Consider the following 27,303-nt stretch of genomic DNA (forward strand, 5'->3'; position numbering starts at 1 on the left):
AGTTTGATTCCCCAGAGTTTAAATTCCAGGGTATTACTAATTAAGAGGTCTCTTGGTTTTTGGTACTGTTTCTCTCCCTCTATGTGTGAAACTTGCAAGCTGCTAATTGTGTTAGTACATTCTAAGACAGAGTCTGTTCTCAAAGCAATTCACAGAGAGAGAGACTCAAAGCAATACTCTAACAACAGAAACAGCACCCAGAGACTCCCCGCCCTTTTGTTGTATTAAAAATTGTGATTAAAATAGAGATAGAGGATGTATGTGGATGGATGCTTGGTGTGGATAATAACTGAATGATCAGGGAGGTGCCAGCCTAAGAATCCAGTGTCCATCGGCTGAAGAAGGCGTCAAGTGGAAATAACCAGAGGACCCCACCCGGAGGGCAGACTGGAATCCACCCAACAGCCTCAAGAATGGGAGAACCAAAGAACAAGATAACATCTTGGAGCCGTCAGGAATGTGCTATCTGCTGATTGATTCAGCAACAGCATGATGAAGCAATTCCCATAGACTGGCATAGGAAGAAATTCCTATAAAAATAGACTCTAAAAAGTGAGAACTTTGGGGTCTGATTCTGCAAACCAACTTCCAGGAGCATCAGATGAGCATCTGACAAGGCCCTGCTCCCTCCTCATGTCCAGGCCACCTGGCCAGTGACTTGGCATGAGCAACTCTAAGGCTGGTAACTATGATAACAACCTTGCAGAACCTGTGTGTGTGTGTGTGTGTGTGTTTGTATGAATGAATGTGAGAATAAATATGAGATTGAATGGAATGTTATAGCTATAACTAACTGCTTACTATGATTCTTTCTGTATTCACAATAAATGTGGTATTTTGCCTTTTTCCCTTTAATAAGATCCTGCTGGTTTTTATTTTATTGGTACAACAATGTGAACACAAGAACAAATGGATATAAACTGGCCACCAGGAAGTTTAGACTTGAAATTAGATGAAGGTTTCTAACCGTCAGAGGAGTGAAGTTTTGGAATAGCCTTCCAAGGGAAGCAGTGGGGGCAAAAGATCTATCTGGCTTTAAGATTAAACTCAATAAGTTTATGAAGGAGATGGTATGATGGGATAACATGGTTTTGGTAATTAAATATTCATGGTAAATAGGCCCAATGGCCTTTGATGGAATATTAGATGGGGTGGGATCTGAGTTACCCAGGAAAGAATTTTCTGTAGTATCTGGCTGGTGAATCTTGCCCATATGCTCAGGGTTTAGCTGATCGCAATATTTGGGGTCGGGAAGGAATTTTCCTCCAGGGCAGATTGGAAGAGGCCCTGGAGGTTTTTCGTCTTCCTCTGTAGCATGGGGCACAGGTCACTTGCTGGAGGATTCTCTGCTCCTTGAAGTCTTTAAACCACGATTTGAGGACTTCAATAGCTCAGACATAGGTGAGAGGTTTTTCGCAGGAGTGGTAGGTGAAATTCTGTGGCCTGCATTGTGCAGGAGGTCAGACTAGATGATCATAATGGTCCCTTCTGACCTAAATATCTATGAATCTATAAGTCCAGGGAAGGAGCAGTCTGTGCTGGGAGAGGAAAGCCCAGAACTGCTGGGTTGTGGGTCCCTGGATTGGAACCCGGAGTAGAGGGCAGGCCTGGGTTCCCTACCTGCCACGGGGGAAGTGGCACTGGTGGGGCAGTGAACTGAAAGAGTGTCGGGGTCACTGGGAGTGACAGAGACTTTGAAGCCCTATACCCTGAAGGGGAGAATGCTGAGTGACTTGGACAGAGGGCTGACTCATGAAGAGGATACTGCGGTTCCTGAATCAAGATTGGGGCTGCAGACCAGAGAGAAAGACGGAGTGACAGTATACAACCATGGGAAGGGGTGTCAACCTTGTGAGCTAATCCCCAGCGCAGCTAGGAGGAGGCACCAGACAAACGGTGAATGGTGTACTCTGTGACACTGCTATTGGATGGATGCTACAGAATCTAAACTTCAATTTAAATAAAAACAAGAGTGCCTAACTCTCATGGTTGTTCAAGAAACCCTTGAAAAAATGAACAGGTAAATAAATGCAGAGTTGTCCTCCTCAAAATGTGGACAGCCTGTAACAATAGTTCTGGGAGGTGAGACCTGCCCATTTCATGATAATGGAACTGTTATGTCTGAAACATAATGTTGACACTGAAATTTTCACCTTTAACTATTTCACTGCTGAGACACGGTAGGTGAGTTAATCTCTTTTTATTGGACCAACTTCTGTTGGTGAGAGAGACAAGTTTTCAAGCTACACAGAGCTCTTCTTCAGGTCTGGGAAAGATACTCAGTGCCACAGCTAAGAACAAGATAGAGCAGATTGTTTAGCATAAGTAGTTAACACATATTCTAAGGCACAGTCATAGCACAAAAAGTGGGACTAGTGGATTGCAGGTTGTTGTAATAAGCCATAAATCCAATGTCTTTATTAAGACCATGATTTTTAGTGTCAAGCAAAGTTTTTATGAATTGAAGCTCCCAGGCTCATCTTTTGAAAGTGTTGTGCAGGTTCCTTTGTGTATCTTGGGAACCATGTAAAAGGTCACGGGGGTGGGTTCATGGGGGTGGGTTTGTAGAGTTTCTCTTGGAGTTGTTTGGGGAAGGATTTGATTATATCCTTAAGTTCCTGGGTAAATTGTGGTGTGGGGTCTTCTTTGATTTCTCTATAGTACGTGGTGTCAGAGAGCTGTCGGTTGGCCTGATCTTGTATTTAGCTGTGACACTCTTAGTACCTTTCCTAGACCTGAAGAAGAGCTCTGTGAAAGTTTGAAAGCTTGTCTCTCTCACCAATTGAAGTTGTCCAGTAAAAGATATTACCTCACCCACCTTGTCTCTCTAACATTCTGGGAACTACCACTGCTATACCAATACTGCAAACAACAATGGAAGATATTTAATTACATGGTCACACAGTATTTTTTTCAAGGAAAATTTGTCATTAAATAATTACTAAATTACAAGTAATGTAGCATCACAAAAATGAGAAGGTTAGTTAAACAGAAATTAAAGGGTACAGTGCCAAAAGTGAAATATCTGCAAGCTGCATGGAAACTTTTTAAAGACACCATAATAGAGGCTCAACTTAAATGTATACCCCAAATTAAAAAACATAGTAAGAGAATCAAAAAAGAGCCACCGTGGCTAAACAACAAAGTAAAAGAACCAGTGAGCGGCAAAAAGGCATCCTTTAAAAAGTGGAAGTTAAATCCTAGTGAGGAAAATAGAAAGGAGCATAAACACTCACAAATGAAGTGTAAAAATACAATTAGGAAGGCCAAAAAAGAATTTGAAGAACAGCTAGCCAAAGACTCAAAAAGTAATAGCAAATTTTTTTTAAGTACATCAGAAGCAGGAAGCCTGCTAAACAACCAGGGTGGCCACTGGACGATGGAGATGCTAAAGGAGCACTCAAGGACGATAAGGCCATTGTGGAGAAACTAAATGAATTCTTTGCATCGGTCTTCACAGCCGAGGATGTAAGGGAGATTCCCAAACCTAAGCCATTCTTTTTAGGTGACAGATCTGAGGAACTCCTCTAATTCCAAAGTAATTTGCAAAGTAAGGTGCCCTGGGATAAGAGGGGTGGTGCTCTCATGGATTGGTAACTAGTTAAAAGATAGGAAACAAAGGGTAGGTATAAATGATCAGTTTTCAGAATGGAGAGAGGTAAATAGTGGGGTCCCCCAGGGGTCTGTTCTGGGACTAATCCTATTCAACATATTAATAAATGATCTGGAAAAAGGGTGGTGTGGTGGCAAAATCTGCAGATGATACAAAATTACTAAAGATAGTTATGACCCAGGCAGACTGCGAAGAGCTACAAAAGGATTTCTCAAAACTGGGTGACTGGGCAACAAAATGGCAGATGAAATTTAATGTTGATAAATGCAAACTAATGCACATTGGAAAGCATAATCCCAACTATATATATAAAATGATGGGGTCTAAATTAGCTGCTACCACTCAAGAATGAGATCTTGGAGTCATTGTGGATAGTTCTCTGAAAACATCCACTCAATATGCAGCGGCAGTCAAAAAAGTGAACAGAATGCTGGGAATAATTAAGAAAGGGATAGATGATAGGACAGAAAATATCATGTTGCCTCTATATAAATTCATGGTACACCCACATCTTGAATACTATGTGCAGATGTGGTCGCCCCATCTCATAAAAGAGATATTGGAATTGGAAAAGTTTCAGAAAAGGACAACAAAAATGATTAGGGGTATGGAACAGCTTCCGTATGAGGAGAGATTAATAAAACTGGGGCTTTTCAGCTTGGAAAACAGATGGCGAAGGGGAGATCTGATTGAGGTCTATAAAATCATGACTGATGTAGAGAAAGTAGATAAGGAAGTGTTGTTTACTACTTCTCATAACACAAGAACTAGGGGTCACCAGATGAAGGTTTAAAACAAATAAAAGGAAGTATTTCTTCATACACTGCACCATCAACCTGTGGAACTCCTTGCCGGAAGATGTTGTGAAGGCAAAGACCAAAAGTGGGTTCAAAAAAGAACTAGATAAATTAATGGAGGATAAATCCATCAATGGCTATTAGCCAGGATGGGCAGGAATGACGTCCCTAGCCTCTGTTTGCCAGAAGCTGGGAATGAGCGACAGGGGATGGATCACTTGATGATTACCTGTTCTGTTCATTCCCTCTGGAGCACCTGGCACTGGCCACTGTCAGAAGACAGGATGCTGGGCTAGATGGACCTTTGGTCTGACCCAGTAGGGCCATTCTTATGTTCTTATTGGTAGGTTGGAGTTAAGGTTGTTTGTCACAGTGTGATTTTTTAGGTCTTTGATGTAAGCATTGTATAAATAGAAATGAGTGCATTAGAGAAGGTGCTGGTGAGTACGGGTGGCTAAATGTAGTGAGGGCAGTGGGACATGCCTAGGAAAATGGTACTGTATTACGTTTAGAATCGTCCCACCTTGCACCAACTTCATTCCAGCCTATTGGCCTGGGATTCCAAACCTGAACCATGTTCTATGTCTGTGTACAGTACCTGTTCATTAGGAATTCCATCTCCATCTGCATCCTCATCACAGGCATCTCCGAGTCCATCACCATCTGCATCTTCTTGTCCTGAGTTTGGAACAAATCTGCAGTTGTCCTACGCAAAAAATAAACCCAAGAAATATGACCAGCATTCCACAACATTACTTGAAATCTCTCTCCTGGGGGCTGACTGACTTTCTTTACTATTAACCTGAAAAGTTTCTTAATGAAATGTATTTTAAACAAAATAAGCATAAAAGAACTTGCAAAAGTGTTTATACTTCGTAGTGTTTCCCTCACTGCCTCTTCATGCCCCCATACTATCACTCCCCTGGGTGATTAAAAAGAAAAAGCCTCCTACCTTTCTGCAGCTATCAGCAGAGCATGAGAGTTTTTCATCAGGATAGCCATCAATATCTATGTCCTTTCCACAGATATAACCATCACCAGCCCAACCAATGCCACACTACAAATGAAAACACTAGTATAGAACCACAGAAAGACTGAAGATTCCACTTTGCAAACATGTACAGCAATGCTCAAGATGTGACCCTAGGTCAGTTTCAGAAAGGATCAATATGCTGTGCAGAAGGCACTAACATGTATAATGATATATTCAAGCACACATCGCTATCTGTTAAGGTAGGCATTGAGATTTAGCTCCAAACTTAAAATGTATCTGCTAATTTTGGATTGCCAGCGTCAGACACGTAGGGCCTGATTTTCAGAGGTGCTGAGTACCCACAACTCCAAATGACTCCAGTGGATGCTCAGATCCTCAGTGTCTCAAGGTGATCATCCAGAATTAGTGGTTGCTTTTGAAAAGGTAGGCATTAGTGATCCGAGGTGAAGCAGAGGTCAATAGTCTCTCTGAAAGACAACAAAATGCAAACCCACTGGAAAAAGAGCCAAAGTATGTAACATATATTCTGAGGGCCAGACTTTCAGAAAGAGAAGTCTGAAATCTCTCTGGAATATTTTACACACAATTATTTGCATGAGCAAATTGGGCATTTCTGCATACGAACGTTTAAGTATCTAAATTGCTATCAGTTCTCAAAAATACCTAATTTGTGGATGTAACTGCTGAAACTGCACACCCAAATGTCTGGGTAAAACTGCCAGTGGACTTCAGACCTCTCCTGACTGTCCTCAGCACCAATATCTAGAAATCTCTCTGTTACAGACATTTGAAGTATCCCAGTTTTTTCTTTGAAATAAATATACTTAAAACTGAGATGCACCTAGAGGGCCAGAGAGGGAGGGGATAGCAGAAGGAAAAATGTCTGATTTAGCTTCAGACCTCAGAAGAAAATTGTAGAGCATATGTGGTATTCATATGCAGGATCAGTCCCTTGCTTCCAGGGTGATGAGTTGGATGAGTTGCAAAGACTGAGGTTGGGTGAGGGAGCACTTCTGGTCACACTCTAGCAGGGATAGCTTCCTCATGCTGTCCCACCAATGCATTTCAATCTTGGTTTAGAGTTGCTACCTCCCAGGGTAGAAAGGGCAGTAAAGTCTATATATGTACTGTGTCCTTGGCCTCTCTACTGAGAATGCCATCTAGCAAGCCTGATAAATACTAGCTGTCATGGTGTTTTGGGGGTATTGAAACATATCCATAGAGAATTAGACTAAAACCAGCAGGTTTTTTCACAGAAAGAAGTGAAAGGTGCTGTATCCCATTGGTTGGCCGAAGCAGATTAGTGATCTCTATAGACAGAATTTATAAACCCTTGCTACAGAAAGGGACTCTGAAATATTACAGTATTCTAGAGACCCTGCCCATAGAGCTGACATCTTTAAAGGCATGGAATTGAGCTCTGCTGCAGTGAATCTCCACACACCTGATTCGTTCTACTGCATCTCTTTAAACAAAGACAAATAGGTTTAGAATGAAAACCGTCAACATAACAAGGAATAGTCTTTTGGCATCTCAGATTACTTTAACCAATGTCAAATTTAAATGACTCCTTCCGTATCTGATGCTTGCATACAAAAATAGAAATACTCCTAAGTAAATAGATCTGTCCAACCCTTTCATTACAACAGCAGAAAAAAACCCCTCATAATCTCTTAAATATACCATAGAGAAGAGCAATACAGATCTTTATTTAATGCAGTAGGCATTGGTTGTGATGTTTTCATTCTTTTAGACACAGTGGGGGAACTGCTGTTCCTGGTGTATGAATGCCTTGATATTAGTCTTCCTTGTGGCAAAAGAAATGCACTTCACTTGAAATTCTGCCTGTACAAAGGTTACGCTATTAGGCCTATTGTATTTAAGGTTCCAGCTACACAAAAACTTCTGATTGAGTTTGTACCCCTTTAGTGGCACAGTTTGTGCCCACACGTTGCATGACTAATAACTACAGCAACCAGCTATGTGTCACCCTCGCCAGAGATCTAATCTGACATGCTCACTCTTCAGGTAATCTGGTCAGAATACTCTTATCTCATTATGTAGACAGGAGCCCATAACCACACTTATATACCAGATAACCTTCCTCACAACTCACTGGACAGCAGAACATGGCCAGAGATCCATGTGATGCTGATGCTTGCTCTGTGCGTGTTGATGTTTGGCATACTTTTCTGCTGAGATCATACAGGATAGCAGCTCAGATAGCAGAGGCAGACTTTCCAGAACACAATCCTACAAATGCTGCTAGGCAGCATAGTAAATGTAGCCACCCAGATTTGGCTACCACGTAGATGTACTGGGGGGAGGGGAGAGAGTCTGCTATCTGGACACAACTGGACTGTTTTGTAACTGGGTCAAATGGTAATACTCTGGTTACAAACACACTTTTTTACTGATCAAAGTGTACACAGGCCCTAAAACATCCTGCTCATTGCCTCAGTAGGACTGTTTTTTCTAGTTTTTCTGGAGCAGCCTAAAATATATCCTATCATCAACTTACAGTACATGAAATCTCTCCTTGCCTCTCTTCAGTACACTGTGCATGGACACTGCATGGGTTCAAGGCTCGATTTCTGCAGCTGCTCTTAGCCTTGCATCCTTTGACCTGGTCTCCAGTATAACCGGGTTTGCATGGGCCACAGTGGTAAGAACCCTGTAAAGACCATCAATCATTTGCATGAGTTTCACTGTTTTGCATTAAAATTAAGCAATCCTCTTCCCGAAACAGTGTGTCTGTGATTTGCCTCACACTGTTTGCTTATGATGTGCAGGCTAAGTTTCATGTTCGCTGAGGCGTCTTGCTAGCTCCTTTGTGAATAGACATTTTTTCACGTGCACTTAGTGCTACCAAACATGTGAGACTGGCAGCTGTGGTGGGACCAAAGTCCCCTATTTATCCAGAGAACAGGTAGAGTACCAGCAGCAGCCCACACTCAGGATGAGCCAACTTCAAGGTGGGAAAGGATATTACAGTCTCCATGCCTGTTCATTCTTTGCTGAGCCCTTGTCTATGCACAGATTACAAATCAATTTAACAGGTGAAAAGCATGTGTGGACTCTTATTTTGGTATAAATCAGCCTTGTTTTGGTTTAGCTTCACTTAATTGGGAACAAGTTTAAGCTAAATTGAAACCAGCTGCTCTTAAGCTGAAATAAATGTGTCCACCAAAAGTTTGCTCTGGTTTTGCTTAAATCAGTTTAAAAACTGACTTAAGCTAAACTGGTACAACTTCTGTCTGTTGACAATGTCTAGGATTTGACATAAATTAGATCAAAATAAACCTTGTTTAAACTGACATAAGTGTCCATGCAGCCTTTTGTATTGGCTTAACTAAATCAGCTTAAAATAACACTGAAACTACATCAGTGTGACTTTCTTAGGTAAACAAGCCCAGAGATTCCAAGCAAGGATGTTGCAGTTAGTGCCTTTGCTACTGATGGTGGGTATTGTGATGTGGACAGGTTTACTAATGGGCTGTAATAAGCCCACACAGGCACTTCATTTGGTCTTGAGCTCTCTATTCCCCATGCTTAATTATTTTTAATCTTTTACTGTCCGGTGAAAAAACAACAACAAGAACATCAGTTAAAACCCCACCATAATCAATAATAACTTTCAACATTTTCAAAGACAAAGAAAGGGAACAAATATATATTGACATAACTAGACATGCAGCTCTATGTGTAAATAGTGAGTCTTTGTTTTATCAGGAGTTTCGGATGACTTCCTACCTCTTAAGCAGCAAAGCCTCATGGGTGACCTGTTAGAGTTGACCTAGTCCAGGTGGATTGGAAAAGCATACTCATAACCCACATATGTAGTATTTTGTCTGTACCAGGAAGGACATGGTTTTGTCTGGATTTGTTTAGGATTTTCATCTGTGCCATCTGATTTCATGGCAGTAAGCCACACAGTTTGAACGTGGAGATAGATGGAGAATTGTATAAATCAAATAATTCATGAGTGATAGTTTAGAAAATTGGCAGCTAGCTGAGATCTGCATGTGGTTAGGACTGTACGAAATCCAGTGCTTTGTGCAATTCTTTCCCCCCTTTATTTAAATAAAATTGATGGGTTCAGTTCACCCATGCTCACAACTCCTGAAATCCGCTAGTTACTTTGGATTTGCACAATGTATTCTTAGCTGTATCATGGCTCCGAATCCAGTGGTGCCACATAAACCTAAGCACAACCTTGTGTGGGCCAAACAGATTCTACATATTTTAATAAAATTTAAAGTCACCTGTACTGATTTATATTTTAAGTTCAGTTTGTTTCATATCTATTTAGATAGGTTGTTTCTAGGTATAGCATTGTCTGTTTACACATTTGTGTAAACTAAAATGATGTCAACATGATGGCAAAACACTAATGAATCAGCCTTTAGCGTATTGTGTTTGAAGTAGGCCACGGGTCTTATGAAATGCTCTGGTGGCCCGTGTATGGCCTGCAGGCCATAGGTTGGGCACCCCTGAGTTAAACAACCTTTAAAACAGCATTTCTTGACCCAGATGATACTTAATGGAGGCAGGGCAGACAGTCAGTCTGTTCCACTGATGAGCTTTTCAAGAACTGGCTTACCCAGAGGCCCACTTGTTTCCCTAAAGACTGCATGAAAAAGGGCTGAAGATCTCTAAAGATGCCTGGTCTAGTAACAGGACAGAAGATGCATCAGATAGAAATGCTGTAGATGTTAAAAAAAGAGAAAGATATTCAGCAGAGGAAGGGGTTTAGTAACACAATACTTAATTTATGTAAAAGTACCTCACCCAGAGCTTGCAGTTTGATATCACCAGAAGCACTCAATAAACTTAAATATTTAAATGTGGGGGTTCTCTTATTCTTTTTGTGTGAGTTTACTTAGCTATACACAGCAGACCATCTCATAGTGAAACAGCATTTAGCAGTAGGCTAAAGGGGTGTGAAAGGCCCAAAATGTATTAAAAGGAGCTTCCACGCCTTTTCTCCTCCTTTCACTCCTCTCATTCCACTTTTACTTCCACTCTGCTCACTCTTCTGTAATATAGCAGCTACATTTAACACCTATACTGTTTGGTAGCTGTATCATTCCTCTTCTGCCCTGACTTCCCCTATATACTATGATGATTGAGAGAGAGAGAGAAATGGAGAGGCTGCCCCTATCTACAGGGTACCAGGAGGAATTGCTGGCTTCCAGTCTTGTTGCAGCTACACCCAGTGGGGAGTGAAGATGTATATTTTCAGATGATGCCCCACCGCAAATACTTGCACAATTGCCAGAACTCCCTGCAACTGCAGGGGATGAAGGGAAGACTGCTGTCATTGCTGGGTAAAGAGGAGAGGATGAGCTGTAGCTCACGAAAGCTTATGCTCAAATAAATTTGTTTGTCTCTATGGTGCCACAAGTCCTCCTTTTCTTTTTGCGGATACAGAGTAACACGGCTGCAACTCTGAAACCTGTCATGAAGCCATGCTAATTGTTCATTAAAAACTGGTTGTTTTAACTTTTAGGGAGGAGATGGGATTCTTTTTGTTTAGATAGTCAAAAGATATAATACAGAGGTTATCTCAAGCCAGAACCACAGATCCAAATCACAGCCTGATGTAAATGATCAGTTTTGAAAACAGTAAATGAAAGGGTACTTACCATGGTGTTTATGCAGTGGGAATTTGGAATGCACCCTCCATTTTGGCCATTATTACATTCATCAATATCCAAGCAGACCTAGCACAACAAAATAAGGAGTTTATAATTAAAAGCTAGTGAACCTTAGATCCAAGTGTGAAGGGAAATCACCCACTGACCACCTTCAAAGGCTTTAGAAACATAAACAAGCGTGTTCAATATGGCATTCAATCTAAATCAGTAATGGAGGAAGGGGGGTCCAAAGGTTAGGATGCCGGCCTGTGACCCAGGAGACCTGGTTCACATTCCTGCTCCACTACAGACTTTGTGACTGCGAACAAGTGACATGGCCTCTCTGTGCCACCGTTCCCAGTCTGTAAGGTAGGGGTAGTGGTACTTCCCTACCACACAGAAGTGTTGTGATGCTAAATCAATTTTTGTTTGGTTTAATACAGCCAATATTTTTAGAGCCAGTTTAATTACAAAGAACTTCTTCCCAGTTAATGGACCTTGTATCTGCATAATGACTTTTGGCATTGCTTCTGAGGTAGCGCATTTCTTCCTTTTTTTTTTTTTTTTTTTTTTTTTTTTATAGCATAACTCAGCCTCAGAGGAAATCTAATTTGGCCCTATAAATAGAGTGGCATTAACTTTTTCTTTTAAAATTACTTATTTTGTGTTTTATCTGTGATGGAAAAGCAGACTGTCTCTTAACAACTGCAAACAAAATGGCCACCTATAACAGCATAGAGCAGCGGTTCTCAAACTGGGTTGGGAGGGTCCCCAAAGTGGGTCACGACCCCATTTTAATGGGGTTGCCAGGACTGGCTTAGACTCGCCGGGGCCCAGGACCAAAGCCAAAACTGAGGGCTTCAGGGCTTAAGTTACAGGTCCCCTGCCCAGGGCTGAAGCCCTTGGGCTTCGGCTTTGGCCCCCCACCCAGGTGGTGGGCTCAGACTTTGGCTTTGCCCCCCCCCTCCAGGGCAGTGGGACTCGGAGGGGGTGGGGAAAGGGGCTCAGGCTTCGGTCCCCCTCCTGGGGTCGTGTAGTAATTTTTGTTGTCAGAAGGGGTCGTGGTGCAATGAAGTTTGAGAACTCCTGCCATAGAGTCTGTCCTAAACTAATGCCCTGTTAAATTTCCTATACATTGATGAGTGTAACATCAACATAACATATTACTATGTACAATGTGGAAGAATCAATTACTAAATTTTCTCACCTATATGCTCTGTTGCTTTTTTAGTCTGTTTGTGATACTTCTGAGAAACTCTTATAGAATTTAACGGGGTCTTAACCAGTAGGGTTCTATAGAAATTACACTAAAACCTATAGGGCTGTATTCGTATAGGAATGCGAAGCAGCTATGAACCTGGCAGATCTGGCCAACTGAAGTCTCTCCGAACCTAGGGGAGCCCATGTGTGGTATAGCTGCCACTATAGTAACACTCAGGACTCAGCTCAGAATCTGGTCTATAGAGTTGTACGAAAGATGCCAACTTTACTGTAAGTTTTATGAACCATCCTATAGAAATCTACAGAAGGAAAATAAATCTCTTTTACAAGATATCATATGGACCTACAGAAAATTTGGCATTTTCTATCAAATCCTACAGGATGTTTCCCATTAGGTAAGGCTTTCTCCTGTCTCTCCTTCACCCCACATTAACCTGTTGTTATGGCTGTTAAAGTCAGGGACAAAATGATGTAGCCATCTATTCAATAACGCTACACTCTGCTGGGCTGCCCAAAACACGTGTAATTTTATTGAATGAAAAATAATTAGAATGTTTAATAGTTTTGTTTTAAACTGTATTTGGAAAGCAGAAGTGATATCAAACCAGCCTCTCACACCGGAGATGGCGGTGTGTCTGGCTGCCACTCACCTGCTTATTGTTCTTGGCAGTATTGATCCCCACCCCCTGAACTGTCTGTCCTGTGTATCCTGGGGGGCAAGCCTCACATCTGAAGCCTGGAACAATGTTCACACAGCGCACCCCAGGGAAGCACGGGCTATAGCGGCACTAAAAAGACACAAATGAATCATTGAACCTGCATCAGTGAGTCGATAACATTCTGTTGATCTCAGATTCCAAAACATGGCCTTTTAAAGCGGTACTTAAATAATATTGAATTGTATAGTTGTCCTAGAAGTCTCAAACCATGAGCTCAACTCTCCCCTCAGTTGTATGGGTTCAACTCCTGCTGAAGTCTGACCAAGTACCACTTGAATGGACATGACCGAAATAGAAAGCCCTGTAATAGCAGCAGTCATTAGATCACTGGGGAATGACTGTCCACCTGTATTCAATGCACATATAAATAGCAGCATTTTGCTGTTGTTTGTATTTGATATAATACAGGGGGGAAAACGTAACCTGAAAATGAATTAATTAAAATGTCAGATGCCCTGTTGCAGTCCTGCCCCTGTCCAGTATATGTCAAATACTAACACCATTTGTTAATTGGCAGACAAATCCTGAATATGTTCATTTTTCAACTCTCTAGATAGGCACCACACTTTAGAAAAGATGTGGACAAACTGGAGAGAGACCAGAGGAGAACAATGAAAATGATAAAAGGTTAGAAAACTGAGTTATGAGGAAAGGTTAAAGAAACTAGGCATGTTTAGTCTTGAAAAAAGAAGACTCAAAGGGACAGTCTTCAAATATGTTAAGGGCTGTTATAATGAGGATGGCAATCAATTGTTCTCCATGTTCACTGAAGGTAGGTTAAGAAGTAATCAACATATAAACATTATATATATATATATTGTAACAGACTACTAAACACAAAATTGGGAGAAATAAATCATGCTTTGGAGCCTAATAGAATAAAAGATTTTATAAAAGCATAATCTGCAATGTGAATTTAAATGTAAGACAGACATCTTGCTCATTAGGTCCAATGTAGCTCCGGATTTGTAAAAGTAGATTTCTTTTTAGCCAGTAGAGGGAGCTCAAACAATGTCATTATTTATAGAAGAGACATGCAGTTCAAAATACATATTAAGACAATATTTTAAGGTTGTGCGGTACATCCCCAAACAAATCAGCAACGCTTCCTCCTGGCCTTACTAGAGAGGCCTTACTAGAGAGGCCTTACTAGAGAGGCCTAACAGTCTCAAGGCTCAGACAGGGATGAGAATGGCTCCCAGTTGGAATTCTAGATTCCTTTTTAACAGTTATTGAATACAAAACTCCTATTTAAATGCCCTGGTTTCATGATATGCAGAAGCAGTTAACGTATCATTGTGTCTCCCTCTGTAAAGTGTCCTTCCTGGACAACTAGACAGTTTGGGTGTGGGTAAGGCCATAGAGAGCATTCCACTGGTTCAAATGCACCCCACATTTAGCCTAGTGTGACAACCCATCCCTAACTGGGTGGGACAGTCCCAAAATGTACATTTCAAGTCCCAGGACCAGGCTGAATGAGTCTGGAACAGCATTTGTCCTGGATTCCCTGCAGCACCACTCTGCGCCTACTCAAGGGCAGTGCCAGATTCTTCCCAGTGGGGCGGCTTAGTCCTGCCCCCTCTGTGGTCCCATCCCCTGAACCTTCTCTTATACTGAGGCCCCACCCGCTAGTCAGGCCAGAAGCCAGAGCCAAGCAGTAGTAAGAGCTGCCCAGGGAGCCCGGGCTGCTGTGGGGAACCCCAGAGTCCCAGATCCTTCACCTACCCAGGGTGGTGTGCCCTGAGGGGGTGGGGACATGGGCCAAGGGCTGCTCTTGGGCACCACAGCCCCCCACCCAGGGCTGGTAGAGCAGCGGTTCCCAAACTGTGGGGTGCGAGGAGGAATGTTTGGGGGCTGGGGGTGGCAGGGCCCAGGCCAGCCCCATGGGGTGCAGGAAGTGATCACCACCCAGCCCCGGTTGGCCCCCAGCTCTGCTCTGGCCCCACCCCCAGCAGTAGCCCTGCTTCCAGCTCCGGCTCTGGCGGGGTTGGTGCAGACAGGGATGGGGGGAGCACAACCGTGAAAAGTTTGGGGACTGCTGAAGTAGAGGGTCCAGGGCTCCCCACAGTAGCTTGGGCTTCCTGGGCGGTTCTTACCAATGCCTGGTTCCAGCTTCCGGCCTGACCAGAGGGCGGGGCCTTGGGGAAGAGGAGGAGCAGGGGGTGGGGCTCCTGTATTTGTCCCATTTTTGCATTTTGAAAAGGTGGCCACCCTAATTTAGCCCAACAAAAGTTATCATTTGATGGCCTATGTGAGATGAGTTGTAGGCATTATTCCAGTTTTTAACAGACGTGCTCTTGTAAAGAAAAAGTCCCACATTGATTGGCAATTTATTGGCCCTATCAGCATAAAGGTGAAGGTCTGAATGGGCATGGCGTGTGTCTGTTCTATATCTTTTTGGCAAAAATTTCACCACTGTTTCTGACACTAACTCAGCTCCACCATGGTGGGGCACTAGTGCCTATGTTTTTAACACTGTGTGATCTGACCATGTTCAAAGCAAGCCTGAACCACTCGTGTTGAACACACTAGCGACCAGTCTGGATTAGTCCTCCCACAATTGGTAGAGCTGCTCCACTGGTAGTAACAGGATTTTTGCTTAAAATCACCAGGGCAGGGAAGGATCTGGAGACTGAAGTTCCCTTGCACACCTACCATAGGTAAGGACAAGGTCCATCCAGGTGTGGACTGAGTCAGAGTAGCAAGTGTGAGGAAGCTGTTTGTGCTATGCCTATTGGACCAGATTTACAAACCCAGACCTCCATTTTTGTGCTTGACATAACAGTAGGCACAATTCATGTGATGTTTAAGCACCTGACTCTACCCACAAATGAGGTAACTGGAACATACATTCAATTTCTTCAACTTAGTTTTCCCTCTATAAGATTCTTTTAATAAATGGACACAAATAGACTCATGCACCTTCTCTCTCTGACTTGCACACACAACATCAACCAGCAATCAAAACAACTATCAAATACTCAAGCTATTTCTCCTGCTGGCTGTGGAGGAAGAAAGAGAGATTGTTATTTCTATTTTTAATTACTTGGGAGGTGCTTAGACGCTATGATGTACACCTGCAGATTAAACACTTAAGCCTATGTCTACGCTGCAGTTGGGTGGGGAGATTCCCAGTGCAGGTAGACAGACAGCCTCGCACTAAAAATAGCAACATGAGCATTACTGCACGGGGGGGCGGCTCAGGCTAGCCTCCCAAGTCCAAGCCCACTCAACAGGGGGCTCAGGCAGCTAGCCCAAGCAATCACCAGTGCCCAACAGCCACACTGTTATTTTTAGCGTGCTAGCTTAAGCAGAGCTCGCAGAGTCCATCCACCTGTGCTGGGAATCACAGTTGCAGCTCCCCATGGGTATGTCTACACTGCAGACCAAGCCCCATTCTGTCTGCACACAAACCAGTCTGACTTGGTCAGCAAATACTCAGAACCCAGGTCCTTGGACACTGCTAGTGGGGTGGGTGGGAGCCCGAGTCCTACTGTGACTCGGGTCCAAACACCGCTGTTTTGCAGTGTGGACGCAGCTCAGACTACAGATTTGAGTCAGTAGCTCTGTGTAGTGCAGTATAGATGCATTAGGAATAGCTGTGAAACCCAGGCCCAGCATTTGTAAGCCCAGGTTTACCATGCAGTGTGGATGCTCAAGTGTGGTCTTGGAAACACCGAGTCCACAAGCCTGGGTCCCACAGAGGGTTTACAATGCAGTGTAGAAATACCCTCTAAGTGACTAGACAGTCTGCAAATAACTGCAGACATAAATCTGCAGGTATAAAAACAGAAGCCTGTTAAATATTGCCTGAAAAGTAAATGTTTGTGCCTTTTTTTATGCTTCTTTATGATGTACAAAGAAGGTGTACAATTTTATTTCCCCCTTCAAAATATCAGGAATATTGAGTGCTTTTTTTATTGAGTGGCTTTTTGAAAATGTGGGTTGGGAGCTTTTTCAGCCCTCAGTTGAAAGGGAGTGGGAGTGCTGAATTTTTAACAAAGGAAGCTCCCCTCCCACCAAACTGTTCTGAGTTAAGTAAGTGCTGCAGCCAACCAAAATACAAAGAACCTGATTCTCCGCTCCATTACACCATATTTTTTCCCAACAGCAATCAGTATAAAGAAGTGGAAAATTAGGACCAAGGAAGTGTGGGTGGTGGATGGTGGGGTTTTTTTTTTTTTTTTTTTTAAAACACTTCTGAATAATTCTTACTTCCTCTTTCGATTAATCAGGTTTCATTTCCTTGGTTTTTCAGATGTCATTAATCTGTTAATTCTCAAGTCTTCAATGGTGAACAAAACCTGACTTTCTAATGTAGAACCACTCTCCCTCCCACAAAAATATAAAAATAATCCTTTTAGGTTTTCTTTATACATCATAAAGAAGCAAGAAAGGGCACCATCCCAATGTTTATTCCTTTGCAATTGACCTTTACAGCTGAATTGAAAATCTGGCCAATTTTGTGAATAAACTGACTTCAGTCTTCAAGGCTGTTAAACTGAAACTTTTTATGAGCACTGAAATTCAGAGAAATAAAATCCACATCGACAGGAAGTGCTTCTGCAGTTCTGCCCCATAACTGATGAAATTTAATCTTTTTGTGGAATCCCAATAACTGTGTCAATAGCTCTGCCCTTTCAATGTAACATTCAGAGAGGAGTAAAATGAAAATACATACTGCAGATACTTGAAAAATAAATACAGTAGTCTTGAGTCACCACAGTATAACTCCAAATTTTCACCCATGTAACTTCACTGACAACAATGGAGTCATGGCAACATACCTCTGGTGTAATGGAGTGGAGAACTTGGCCCAGGATTTATTAATATTCAGGGTGCAGCCAGTTAGTGAATGGTGCAGAAAGCAAGAGTCAGCAGCCCTTTATGTGAGAAATGAGTTGGGATTTTTTTCTTTTTACAAGTCAATATTTTACCTCATCAATATCTGAGCATGTAACTCCATTTCCTGTGAACCCTTCGGGACAGGGCCCACACTGAAATCCATCTGCTGTCTCTGTGCACCTGACCCCCCTGGAACAGGAGTTGGCTTCGCATTTGGGTTTAGGGGGCAGTGTGGGCAGAGTTGGAAAGTTTGTAGCTCCCAAACCTTTGAGTAGAAAGAACAGCAGTTTTAGTGATTCAAGGAAATATCCATCATGCATTTCAATTGGCAAGTGTTCTAGGAGATACTTAATCCACTGCTCAGCAGTGGGATTGTGTTTCTGCATCATAAATATCCTTTACGTTGGCTGGTCTGCGGAAGTAGCAACTTCTTGGACTGTGATTGAGGAGACTTTTGTTTGGGAACTGATCAAGAACCTGCAGAATAGTGGAGGTTAAGGCTATGTTGTATATGTCACAGGGATATGAATGTCTTTCTGCTGAGTTAGTCCCAGAGCAGATTTATAAATTTATAACTTCTGATGTTGGCCAGAGCAAAGCAATAAGTGCAGCTTAGAGTGACCTAACAAGGACAAATGGGGAACAGGTCCCAGAGGGATTATAGGTTGATGGTACTATTGGAAAGACAAGGTGAGCTATTACTCTGGCTAAATCAGCAATGCTGCCCTCAGTGTAAAAAACAGAGCTATTATTTCACCTCAGAGAGAGGAGAATTTACGAGGAGTGAAAAAAGGGGAGGGAGGAGGCAGCAAGTGGCAGCATATTGAATATGTGACAGAGTATCCAGAACATTGTTTCATGTACTGAGAGACTGACCAGAGTGGGAAAGGACAAATCTGGGAGAACGAGACAGGTGCCAGAATGGTACCAATGCATATAATTTATCCCTTCAGCTGATTAACACAGTGCAGGTTTTAAAGAAACTTCCTGTGGCTCTAGTCTGTGTCTCACATGTTTGAAAACTAAGCTAGCTGAAGCTTAATCAAGGTGAGATTCAGTGGGGGGCTGATAGTGTGGAAGAAGCTACTGGAAGATCTGGCAACAATTATTCCTACTCCTCTGAATAAGGGGGGGTGTCCTCTGCTGGTAAAAGAGTTGGCATTTAGGGGAACTGTTGGATTCCCAGCTATGAATTCTAGCTATTCCCAGCTAGAATTCCCAGGATTCTTCAGAAAGGCTTTTATAATTCTCTCTGTTTGGCCAGGAGATTGCCCATTTATTTTGAATACAGACCTTGCTACTGTACGTATACCTGTGTCACCTCAGGATTAGACTACTTCAATGCAAGGTTCGTATAGATTCCCTAAATCAGCCTGGCAATGCGAGCTGGCGCCGAAAGTGGCTGTTTGTTTGTTCATCTATTCTACTAAGGTTCTTAACAACATGCATATTAAGCAGTTTTCAGAGTTTTCAGAGTTCACATTGTAAGGAGAGTGGTCACTTTAGATAAGCTATTACCAGCAGGAGAGTGGGGTGGGAGGAGGTATTTTTTCATGCTTTGTGTGTATATAATAAGATCTTCTAAACTTTCCACAGTATGCATCCGATGAAGTGAGCTGTAGCTCACGAAAGCTTATGCTCAAATAAATTGGTTAGTCTCTAAGGTGCCACAAGTCCTCCTTTTCTTTTTTCATATTAAGCAGTGTATCTCCCAGGGACCATGTGGCACCGGTGGTCCACGATCTGCACGCAGGTAGAATCTGAGGTGCTGAGGTGCACATAGTAGGTTTTAGAAAGATAAGGTGGGTGAGGTAATATCTTTACCTCACCTACTTTGTCTCTCTAATATCCTGGGGCCAACACAGCTACAATAATACTACATACATAGTAAGTTTTGACCTTCCTACTGGGGATTCCCTCCATCTCTCCCCGCACGAAATACCGTTAGAACAGTGGTCACCAAAGGTGCTGGAACACCATCACTTGAAAAGAGAGGGAACTGCTATCAGGATAATCTTTGATGGGCTCTCCACTAGAACTGAATTGACTCTTGGTCTGAAATAGTCTGAATGCAAGTACCTTCCTGGCATGCTAAAAGGCTAAGCTCCTGGGGTAGGGGCATGATGAGGGCTGCTTGTTTTGGATGAGGTAGAGTATTGCTTGGTTTTGACTGGTTATTTTCTGGTTTTGGGGGGAGCGGAAGCTTTAGGCTTTACCCCAATAGGAATCTATTTTTAACTTAAGTCAAAGATGCCTAGAGCCCAGAAGAATAGGCTTGTTTTTCAATACTTCCTATAAATCAAATCGTGGCAATCCAATGAGGATTGTTTTAAAACAATTGCAAATCTTATGTGGTCCTCTCTTAATTTTATAGAAAATACAGGAATACTTACCACATGCCTGGCATTCTGCTATAGTATTTCTCAAAAAAGTTGTTTCCTTGATCTTTAGGGTACAGAAAATATGTATTAGTTGGGTGACTAACTTGTGCCTGGCTGCCCATAGCAGCATTATATCTTGTCTAGACGTTAATAAAATCACTAAACATTCACAAAGTACCTTATAATGACAGGGTCTGATTTTGCAAATGCTTACTCCCAAGCATGGTGCTACTTAGCATGAGTAGTCCTATCATCTTCTGTAGAGAACTACTCTACACAGATTGTACATTGACTTCCATAGGGCTACTCATGGTGGTAAGATTTATGGCCACAATTTAGTCCATCCCTATTCAGCAAAGCACTTAGTAGGTGCTTAACTTTAGGCATGTGTTTAGATCCCATTGACTTAAATGGGACTTAAGCATGTGCCTACAGTTCAGCATGTGCTTGAGCACTTTGCTGAATAGAGGTAGACTTAAGCATATGCCTAAATGCTTTGCTGAACTGGGGCCTAAGTGCAGTAGAAAGTGTTTGCAGAATCAGGCCCATAGTTAGTAAAAGATATTTAGCAAATCAGTAAAACACTAGCGACTTCACACCAGTGAGGCAAATAGTGCAATTAGTTTCCTTTTCATGTGCAAGACTACCTTTATCTAGCTAGCCAATGGGCTAGAATAGTAGCTACAGCTCTTCTGCACTCTGAATGGAGGGGTTTCTGGTGAATGGAGCTATATAAGTGGGCCATCTCCTGCCCCACCTCTAGTGGCCCCTCCACAACATGCCCGAATGTGTAGGTCCCCTACAGGGTCATTTCATTCCCACTGCGCAGACAGAAAGCTTTGTACAGGAGCATCACACTTAGGTAAATTCTGCCCTAAAGCTGCACGAAGCCGTGCTCTAATCTGGATTTGAGGTATTCGTGCTGAAAGCCTCATACAGTACCTGCTGTCTGAGAAGGTCTTTCACATCTCCTAGTATTTGGTTCATTTGCATCATGTGACCCATGAATTGCCTATTAAAATCATCTGTAGGGACAACAAAAATGAGAAGTCATGCACAACGTTAGTAGCTTTTTGTTCATTTGCCAAGATCAGCACTGAAGTCTGAACTGAAACCATCTTAGAGGATGAGCTAGAGCAGATAACTCATAATATCTTAGCATCAGTAGGGAGGGAACACAATGGAAATGCAATAGCTTTAATTTTTAGGAAAGCATCTGTGTGAACTCAATATTCTTCAGAAATACTGGATTCAAAGCACTGAAGATTGAACTCCTTTTTAGCCACACAACAGGGACAGCAAAGGCAGAGGAAATGCAAACTTCTCCACATTGGTGCAACATGGTGGGAGAACCATCTTCAAGAGTTAGAGGACAGTTATAGCTCCAGGCCCATTCAATGTCTGGACTCTTTGCTGATACTGTCAACAAGTACACCAGTTAGAACTAGCTGTGTTGCTGGCTCCACTAGGAACCAGGCTGAGATGACTAATCTCAGGCAAGGTGACCATATTTTCAAAATAAAAAGGAGACACTTCTGTGGTGGTGGTTTTTAGGGTCAAAAAATAGCCATGCAAAAGAAATGTGTGCTGATACCACTACTGCCCATTTCTGACTTAGCAGCAGCATGTGCATACGTCTCAGAGTGGAGGACTTTTTCCCTTTACTGAATGTTCTGAATGAGTTTATCATAATGCACTGGACATGTCAATAACATTCACTGTGAGTCAAAGAACAGATTTGACAGTATCTACATTCATTTGACTTTTCTTTCCACTCTGCACACTGTTCATCACACTGAAAGCTAGTTCCCTGGGACTGTTTGTTCCTGGTAGACATAGATCAAATTCTGCTCAGTAGAGCAGTACATCTTGAATATATATTTTGTTATTATTATATATTATATATATAAATTTTGATAGTCTAAATTAAAATTGAAGACATTTCAGGTGTCCAGAAATAAGTTTGGGGGACGCCAGGATATCATATGAAAAGCCAGGCCTCTTATGGCAAAACCAAGACACATGGTTACTTTAACTTCAGGGCACCCTAAAGCCATCAAATAGTATCAACAACTAGTCACTACCCATCTGGCCTGGATTTGAACTGATGAGAGGTGAAACACTTAGTATCTCCAAATTAGGGCTTTCTGACCCATCTCACTGTGTGTCTGTATATAACTCTCACACAAGGTTATTCAATCAAGCGCTAATTAATTTACTCCTTTGTTAATTTAAATCTAGATATCTGCAAAATTCACAAGATATGTATTGATATTTTTGCATTCTAAGCAGGTAGAGTATTTTGAAATTGTTAAATATATAGTTGCTATATGTGAGTTTACATATACTTTATTTGCTGCAGTATTGAATGCTTATATGGAAATTGGTCTTATTAATGTTTACTAAATTGTTTTGTACTTCAAAGCATTTCTGGTCTGATCCGGCATGCTCAGGGGACTTGACCAATTTGAAAGATACTGGCTTTTCTTCATTTCAGATTTTTCTCATCAAAATAATAAAAGACGCTGAGGTAACCTGGAACTGCTACATCAGTTCAGTCCCAACTTTTATTTTTTTGGGAGACTTAATATCTTGGCCATTTCAAAAATACTTAAGTGTGGAACTTGGCTTGCAAGCTGTCAGGCCAGATGTAGTAACTTTTCTTTACAAAGAATTGGTTTAGCCATTATTGATTGAGATCTGCAAAAAATGTAAAATTCTTATGGTTTCAGAGGCTGCTTTGTTGCCAGCCTCTAAATCAAAAACAGATCAGGTGTGAACACTTAATTTTTGTAGACTTTTAAACCTTTAGGTTTAAAGGTGGACTAATGGCTTTTAGTGCTGTGAATTGTACAGGATGGTTTTGAAATGCCCAGATATCTAAATTTGCATGCACCAAAAATGCTTCCTGTAACATTTTTTCTTCTACATTTAAAGCCAAATCCTGCCCCCATTCTGCAGTTGTAGTAGGTCCTAAACATAGGAGAATTATCAAAGCTCCACTGCAAAAACCAAGCTTCAGAGAAGCTGTTAACACGGTTGTTCAGCAAGCACATGGCACAAGCAGTGTCCCATGGCAGCTTGTTCCAGGAGGGAGCTGGGGCATGCCAGGTGTGGCCAATAGGTATGAAACTACATGGATCTACTAGCCCAGTTCTGTGTCAGCCAAAAACCCTAAAGCAAACTAAACCAGCCAGGTTGTTGTTAAATGCCTCACCCTGGTTTTGTCTACTGTAAAAATCTACGTTTTGCTTTATATTTCTGTCCACAATGACAGGGCCCAAAACTTACACATCCAGCCCCTACCCAGGATCACTATATTCCCATCTCACATCAGCATTGCTCAAGTCTCCTGGCCAGCTAAGGAGGGTCTCAAAGGGATGCTGCTGGCATCTGAGTAAGGAGTCCTAGGGCAGGCTATCAAGACGACTGACAGTTCTTTATCTCCCAGACTCTCCACCACTCCCATGTACAGCTCAACTTAAATGAGCCTCTCCTAAAATACATGGATCCTATACCCATGGATGGCTAAGCATTTCCATTCCTGTTTATTCTGGCTAAATGTAGTGCATTCACTTGATACATTATTGTTGTAAAAGATACACAGTGAAACATACAGGATGTGCAATCCAGCTGAGTTAATATTGCTGTTGGAACATTTGCATCTCTTCTTTTCATGATTTTAATTATGAAGATATTATATTAACATAGGTTTTTTGCATTTAATATTATATGAATTCCATTTGAAAGTGAGTAGGTGATTGAAATTGGAGGCCAGCACAAAATGCTCATCCAGGTCTCATAAAAGGCCACATCTAACTACCAAATAGGAAAGGGTTTCACCCTTAAGTTATTAATTAGTGAACAAAAATTATAGAAATATTTCCAAAAGGGAATAATGCAAGGCCTCAGTTTGGAAATCTTGCTCACTGAGTTTTGTGTCTTTACAAGTGACAGTGCTGAATTAATTTCCTGATGTATCTGTAAGTGCATGCCAATTTAGGGGAAAGAAGAAGGAACCTTTAGTACTAAACCTCTCAAGACTTGTACATCTAAACAAAAATATAAAGTATCATGGAAATGGAGACCTGCAACAGGGGACATCTGAAGCTAAAAGCAAAGCGTCTCCAGTCATCATTATTAAGGGTACAATTCTGTCATGGAAGTCATGGATTCCATGACTTTTGGGGACCTCCATGACTTCTGCAGTGGCAGGGCCAGAGCAGCGATTAGGCCCAGGGATGCTTGAGCAGTGGTTAGCAGCCAGTACCCAGGGCTGCCGGAGCAGCATCCCCAGGGCTGAAGCAGCAGGAGTGGAGGGGCGGTTTGGGTCAGCCCCTGCCGCAAGAGCAGCAGCATGGCTGGAGCAGCTGCCGTGGTTGGCCCCAGGGCTGCCAGAGCAGCCGCAGGCAGCTAGACCCTGGGGCCAGTGGACCAGCAGCCCTCATGGTCCCCCTCCGGCAGCGCTCCCACTGTTAGTCATCCCTTCCCACCCCCTTCGTATTTTTAGTAAAAGTTAGGTACTGGTTGTGGGCTTCCATGAATTTTTGTTCATTGTCCACAACCAGTCCCTGACTTTTACTTAATCATTATGAAGCTCTAACACACATACAAATAGCTGGTCAGGAATTTTTCAATGAATTTTTTTGTCCCTCCATCAGAAAATGCTGATTTGTGGAAACAGATACCTTTCCTCTAAAAGTTTCAATTTTGATGAAATTTTCATCAGGAAGGTTCTCAGGTCCATGATGGAATTTCTGGTCAAAATGAGAGCACTTCCATCCCAGAATAGCCAACAGCTTGATGGTTAGGCACTCACCTAGGGTGTGGGCGATCCAGATTCAAGTCTCTGCTTTGGAGCAGGACATCTGAGGGCAATGCCCCAACCACCAGGCTCTAAGCTATTCAAGGGTCTCTCTCTGGTGTACTTAGGGTGACCAGATATCCCAATTTTATAAGGACAGTCCCACTATTTGGGGCTTTGTCTTATATAGGTGCCTATTACCCCCACACCTCCATCCCAATTTTTTACACTTGCTGTGTGGTCACCTTAGTTCCACTGCAGGACAAAAACAACTTTTTAAACCTTGAAAACTTTAGTGAAACAGAATTCTTGTTTTCCAGACAGGGTACTCTTGTGTAAAAATGATGTACCCTGTCTCACAACTATATTAAATCAATCCTCATTAAAATGATTAAGGCTGTGGTTTTGCCAGGAGGTGGCAGGGGAAAGAGGGTTTGTCACAGATCCTGTATTTTCATTTACAAGGATATTTTTAGTCTTAAACTGGCCCTATTGGCTTCAGTGTCTTATGTAATGTTGACATCTTGTATGCACAACATTAACCTGTTCTTCTCCTCCCTACCCCCAGACACTATGAAAACAGTCAGTTTGTCACTAAACCACTTTGCTCTGCCCTGTCTACTCCTTCCCCTCTTACTGTCTAGGAGAGCAATCACAGCAGCCCTTACCCATTTTGCTTCTCCCTACCCATGACAACTCAATAACCAGGAACCACGTTACATGTAAAAATAAATCTGTTTCAAAATCCAAAACAATTAGAGCCTCTGCTTTAAGCAGAACTATCTCACCAGCTGGGTGAGAGCCTGAGCTAAAGAGCAGTTGGATTGGCTTGTACCCCTTCAAACAAGAAAAGCCCTTTCCCAGCACCACTGACTCTCCCAAAACTGTCAGTGACTTGTTGCTTTGTTACATGCATCTGTGACTGTGTTCCCCTCCATCCTGTGACATTTAAAAAAAAATGTACATGATGTCATCATGGCCATGATTCTATCTGGTTGCCCTCATTAATTTGAATGGTTTCTTCAGGTTTATAAAATACACCGTAATTGGTTCCTCAGGATAACTTATGGAGGCAGGGTATTGTAACTTATTTACCTGTGTTCTGAGCAGCAGGCTCAATCTGCTGAAGGAAGCAATCTTGCAGACTTGCTACTTGGGAAAGTGAGCCTTTCACTACCAGCTTCAGCTCATCCAAAGTGTCCTGGAGCAATCAGAGAAATTCACAGCATCCATCTCCAGCACAACAAAGAAACAAGCATGCAATCTTGAAATGGGGCAAGCTTTTTAACTGATGTATGCATAGCTCTAAACCCATGTTGGATGGGCGGGGCTTAATGGCCACGCTACTGTACCTCCTCACTACTTTGGCCATTCCATAAAGTCCTTTTGACAGAATACATTGCAATGAGCTGGGCAAAACCCCACATTTTGGTTTCGCAGATTTTCACACAGGTTTGGTTTTTTGCCATTTTGAATCACATGATTTCATTCAACGAATTTCAGCAATAGATATTGCTATAACAACAATACCAAAAAATTCTGTGATTTCAGTGCAAAGACATTTTTTGCTTGAAAACAAAATCATGTTCACTCCAAAAAAATATATGGGTACCTTACCATTTTGTGTCATAGAAATGGGCTCCTTTTCAAGTTTGTAATAAAATGAGGAGCAAACACTCAGTTTTTGACTAGCTTTCCATTTTGTTAAGAATTTTTTGCATACAACTAGTTGCAATGATGGAAGATGTTTGTGCTGTGTTCCTGAAAGATACTGCTTTCCTAGGACTGTTGATATGGAAATCACAGCAAAAAATGTCAGCCCCCCTGCTTGGAATAGCCCAGGCAGAAGTGGATAGCAAGGTTATAATCACATAGCTGGGATTTTGACTCCAGATCATTGCCAGTGTAGTTTCCTCCTATTCCTTCCATTTCTGAATCACAGTCATTAGAGATGGAAGAGTCAAACTGCATATTTCTTGTACGCATGCACATTGAGCATACATGCAGTCTATGTATTGTTCCTACCTAAAAATCTGTAGGAAGCTACTTAGAGCTTTCATTTTTGCTGTAGGTGACAATTTACAAATAATCTGACCTTCAAGTAATACCTAGACTAAAACATCTTGATTATATTAGATTGTAAACTGGGGAAATCCCATTCCCTTTGCAATCAATGGCAAAATTCTCATTGACTTCAGTGCAGCCTGGATTTCACTCTGTATCTAGAGAAGCCACCCTATTTTCCATTCATTTTACAGATTACTGGAAAACCTTCTCACTGCCAATGCAC

The 27,303-nt window shown here is 42.1% G+C and overlaps 1 protein-coding gene across 1 annotated transcript in view; it reads right to left on the reverse strand.

Moving 5' to 3' along the window:
* Positions 1 to 27,303, reverse strand: part of THBS4 (thrombospondin 4) — a 59,710-nt gene that overhangs the window by 22,933 nt on the left and 9,474 nt on the right. Inside the window, exons 4-12 of the mRNA XM_073344118.1 lie at positions 26,109 to 26,214; positions 21,152 to 21,234; positions 20,222 to 20,273; positions 17,921 to 18,093; positions 12,915 to 13,052; positions 11,053 to 11,130; positions 7,926 to 8,078; positions 5,363 to 5,467; positions 5,009 to 5,116 (exon numbers count right to left, since the gene is read on the reverse strand). Of these exons, the coding sequence (XP_073200219.1) occupies positions 5,009 to 5,116; positions 5,363 to 5,467; positions 7,926 to 8,078; positions 11,053 to 11,130; positions 12,915 to 13,052; positions 17,921 to 18,093; positions 20,222 to 20,273; positions 21,152 to 21,234; positions 26,109 to 26,214 (996 nt within the window). The remainder of the gene's footprint in view (positions 1 to 5,008; positions 5,117 to 5,362; positions 5,468 to 7,925; positions 8,079 to 11,052; positions 11,131 to 12,914; positions 13,053 to 17,920; positions 18,094 to 20,221; positions 20,274 to 21,151; positions 21,235 to 26,108; positions 26,215 to 27,303) is intronic.

Source organism: Lepidochelys kempii, chromosome 5 (assembly GCF_965140265.1).
Source record: "Lepidochelys kempii isolate rLepKem1 chromosome 5, rLepKem1.hap2, whole genome shotgun sequence".
NCBI classification, from domain to species: Eukaryota; Metazoa; Chordata; order Testudines; family Cheloniidae; genus Lepidochelys; species Lepidochelys kempii.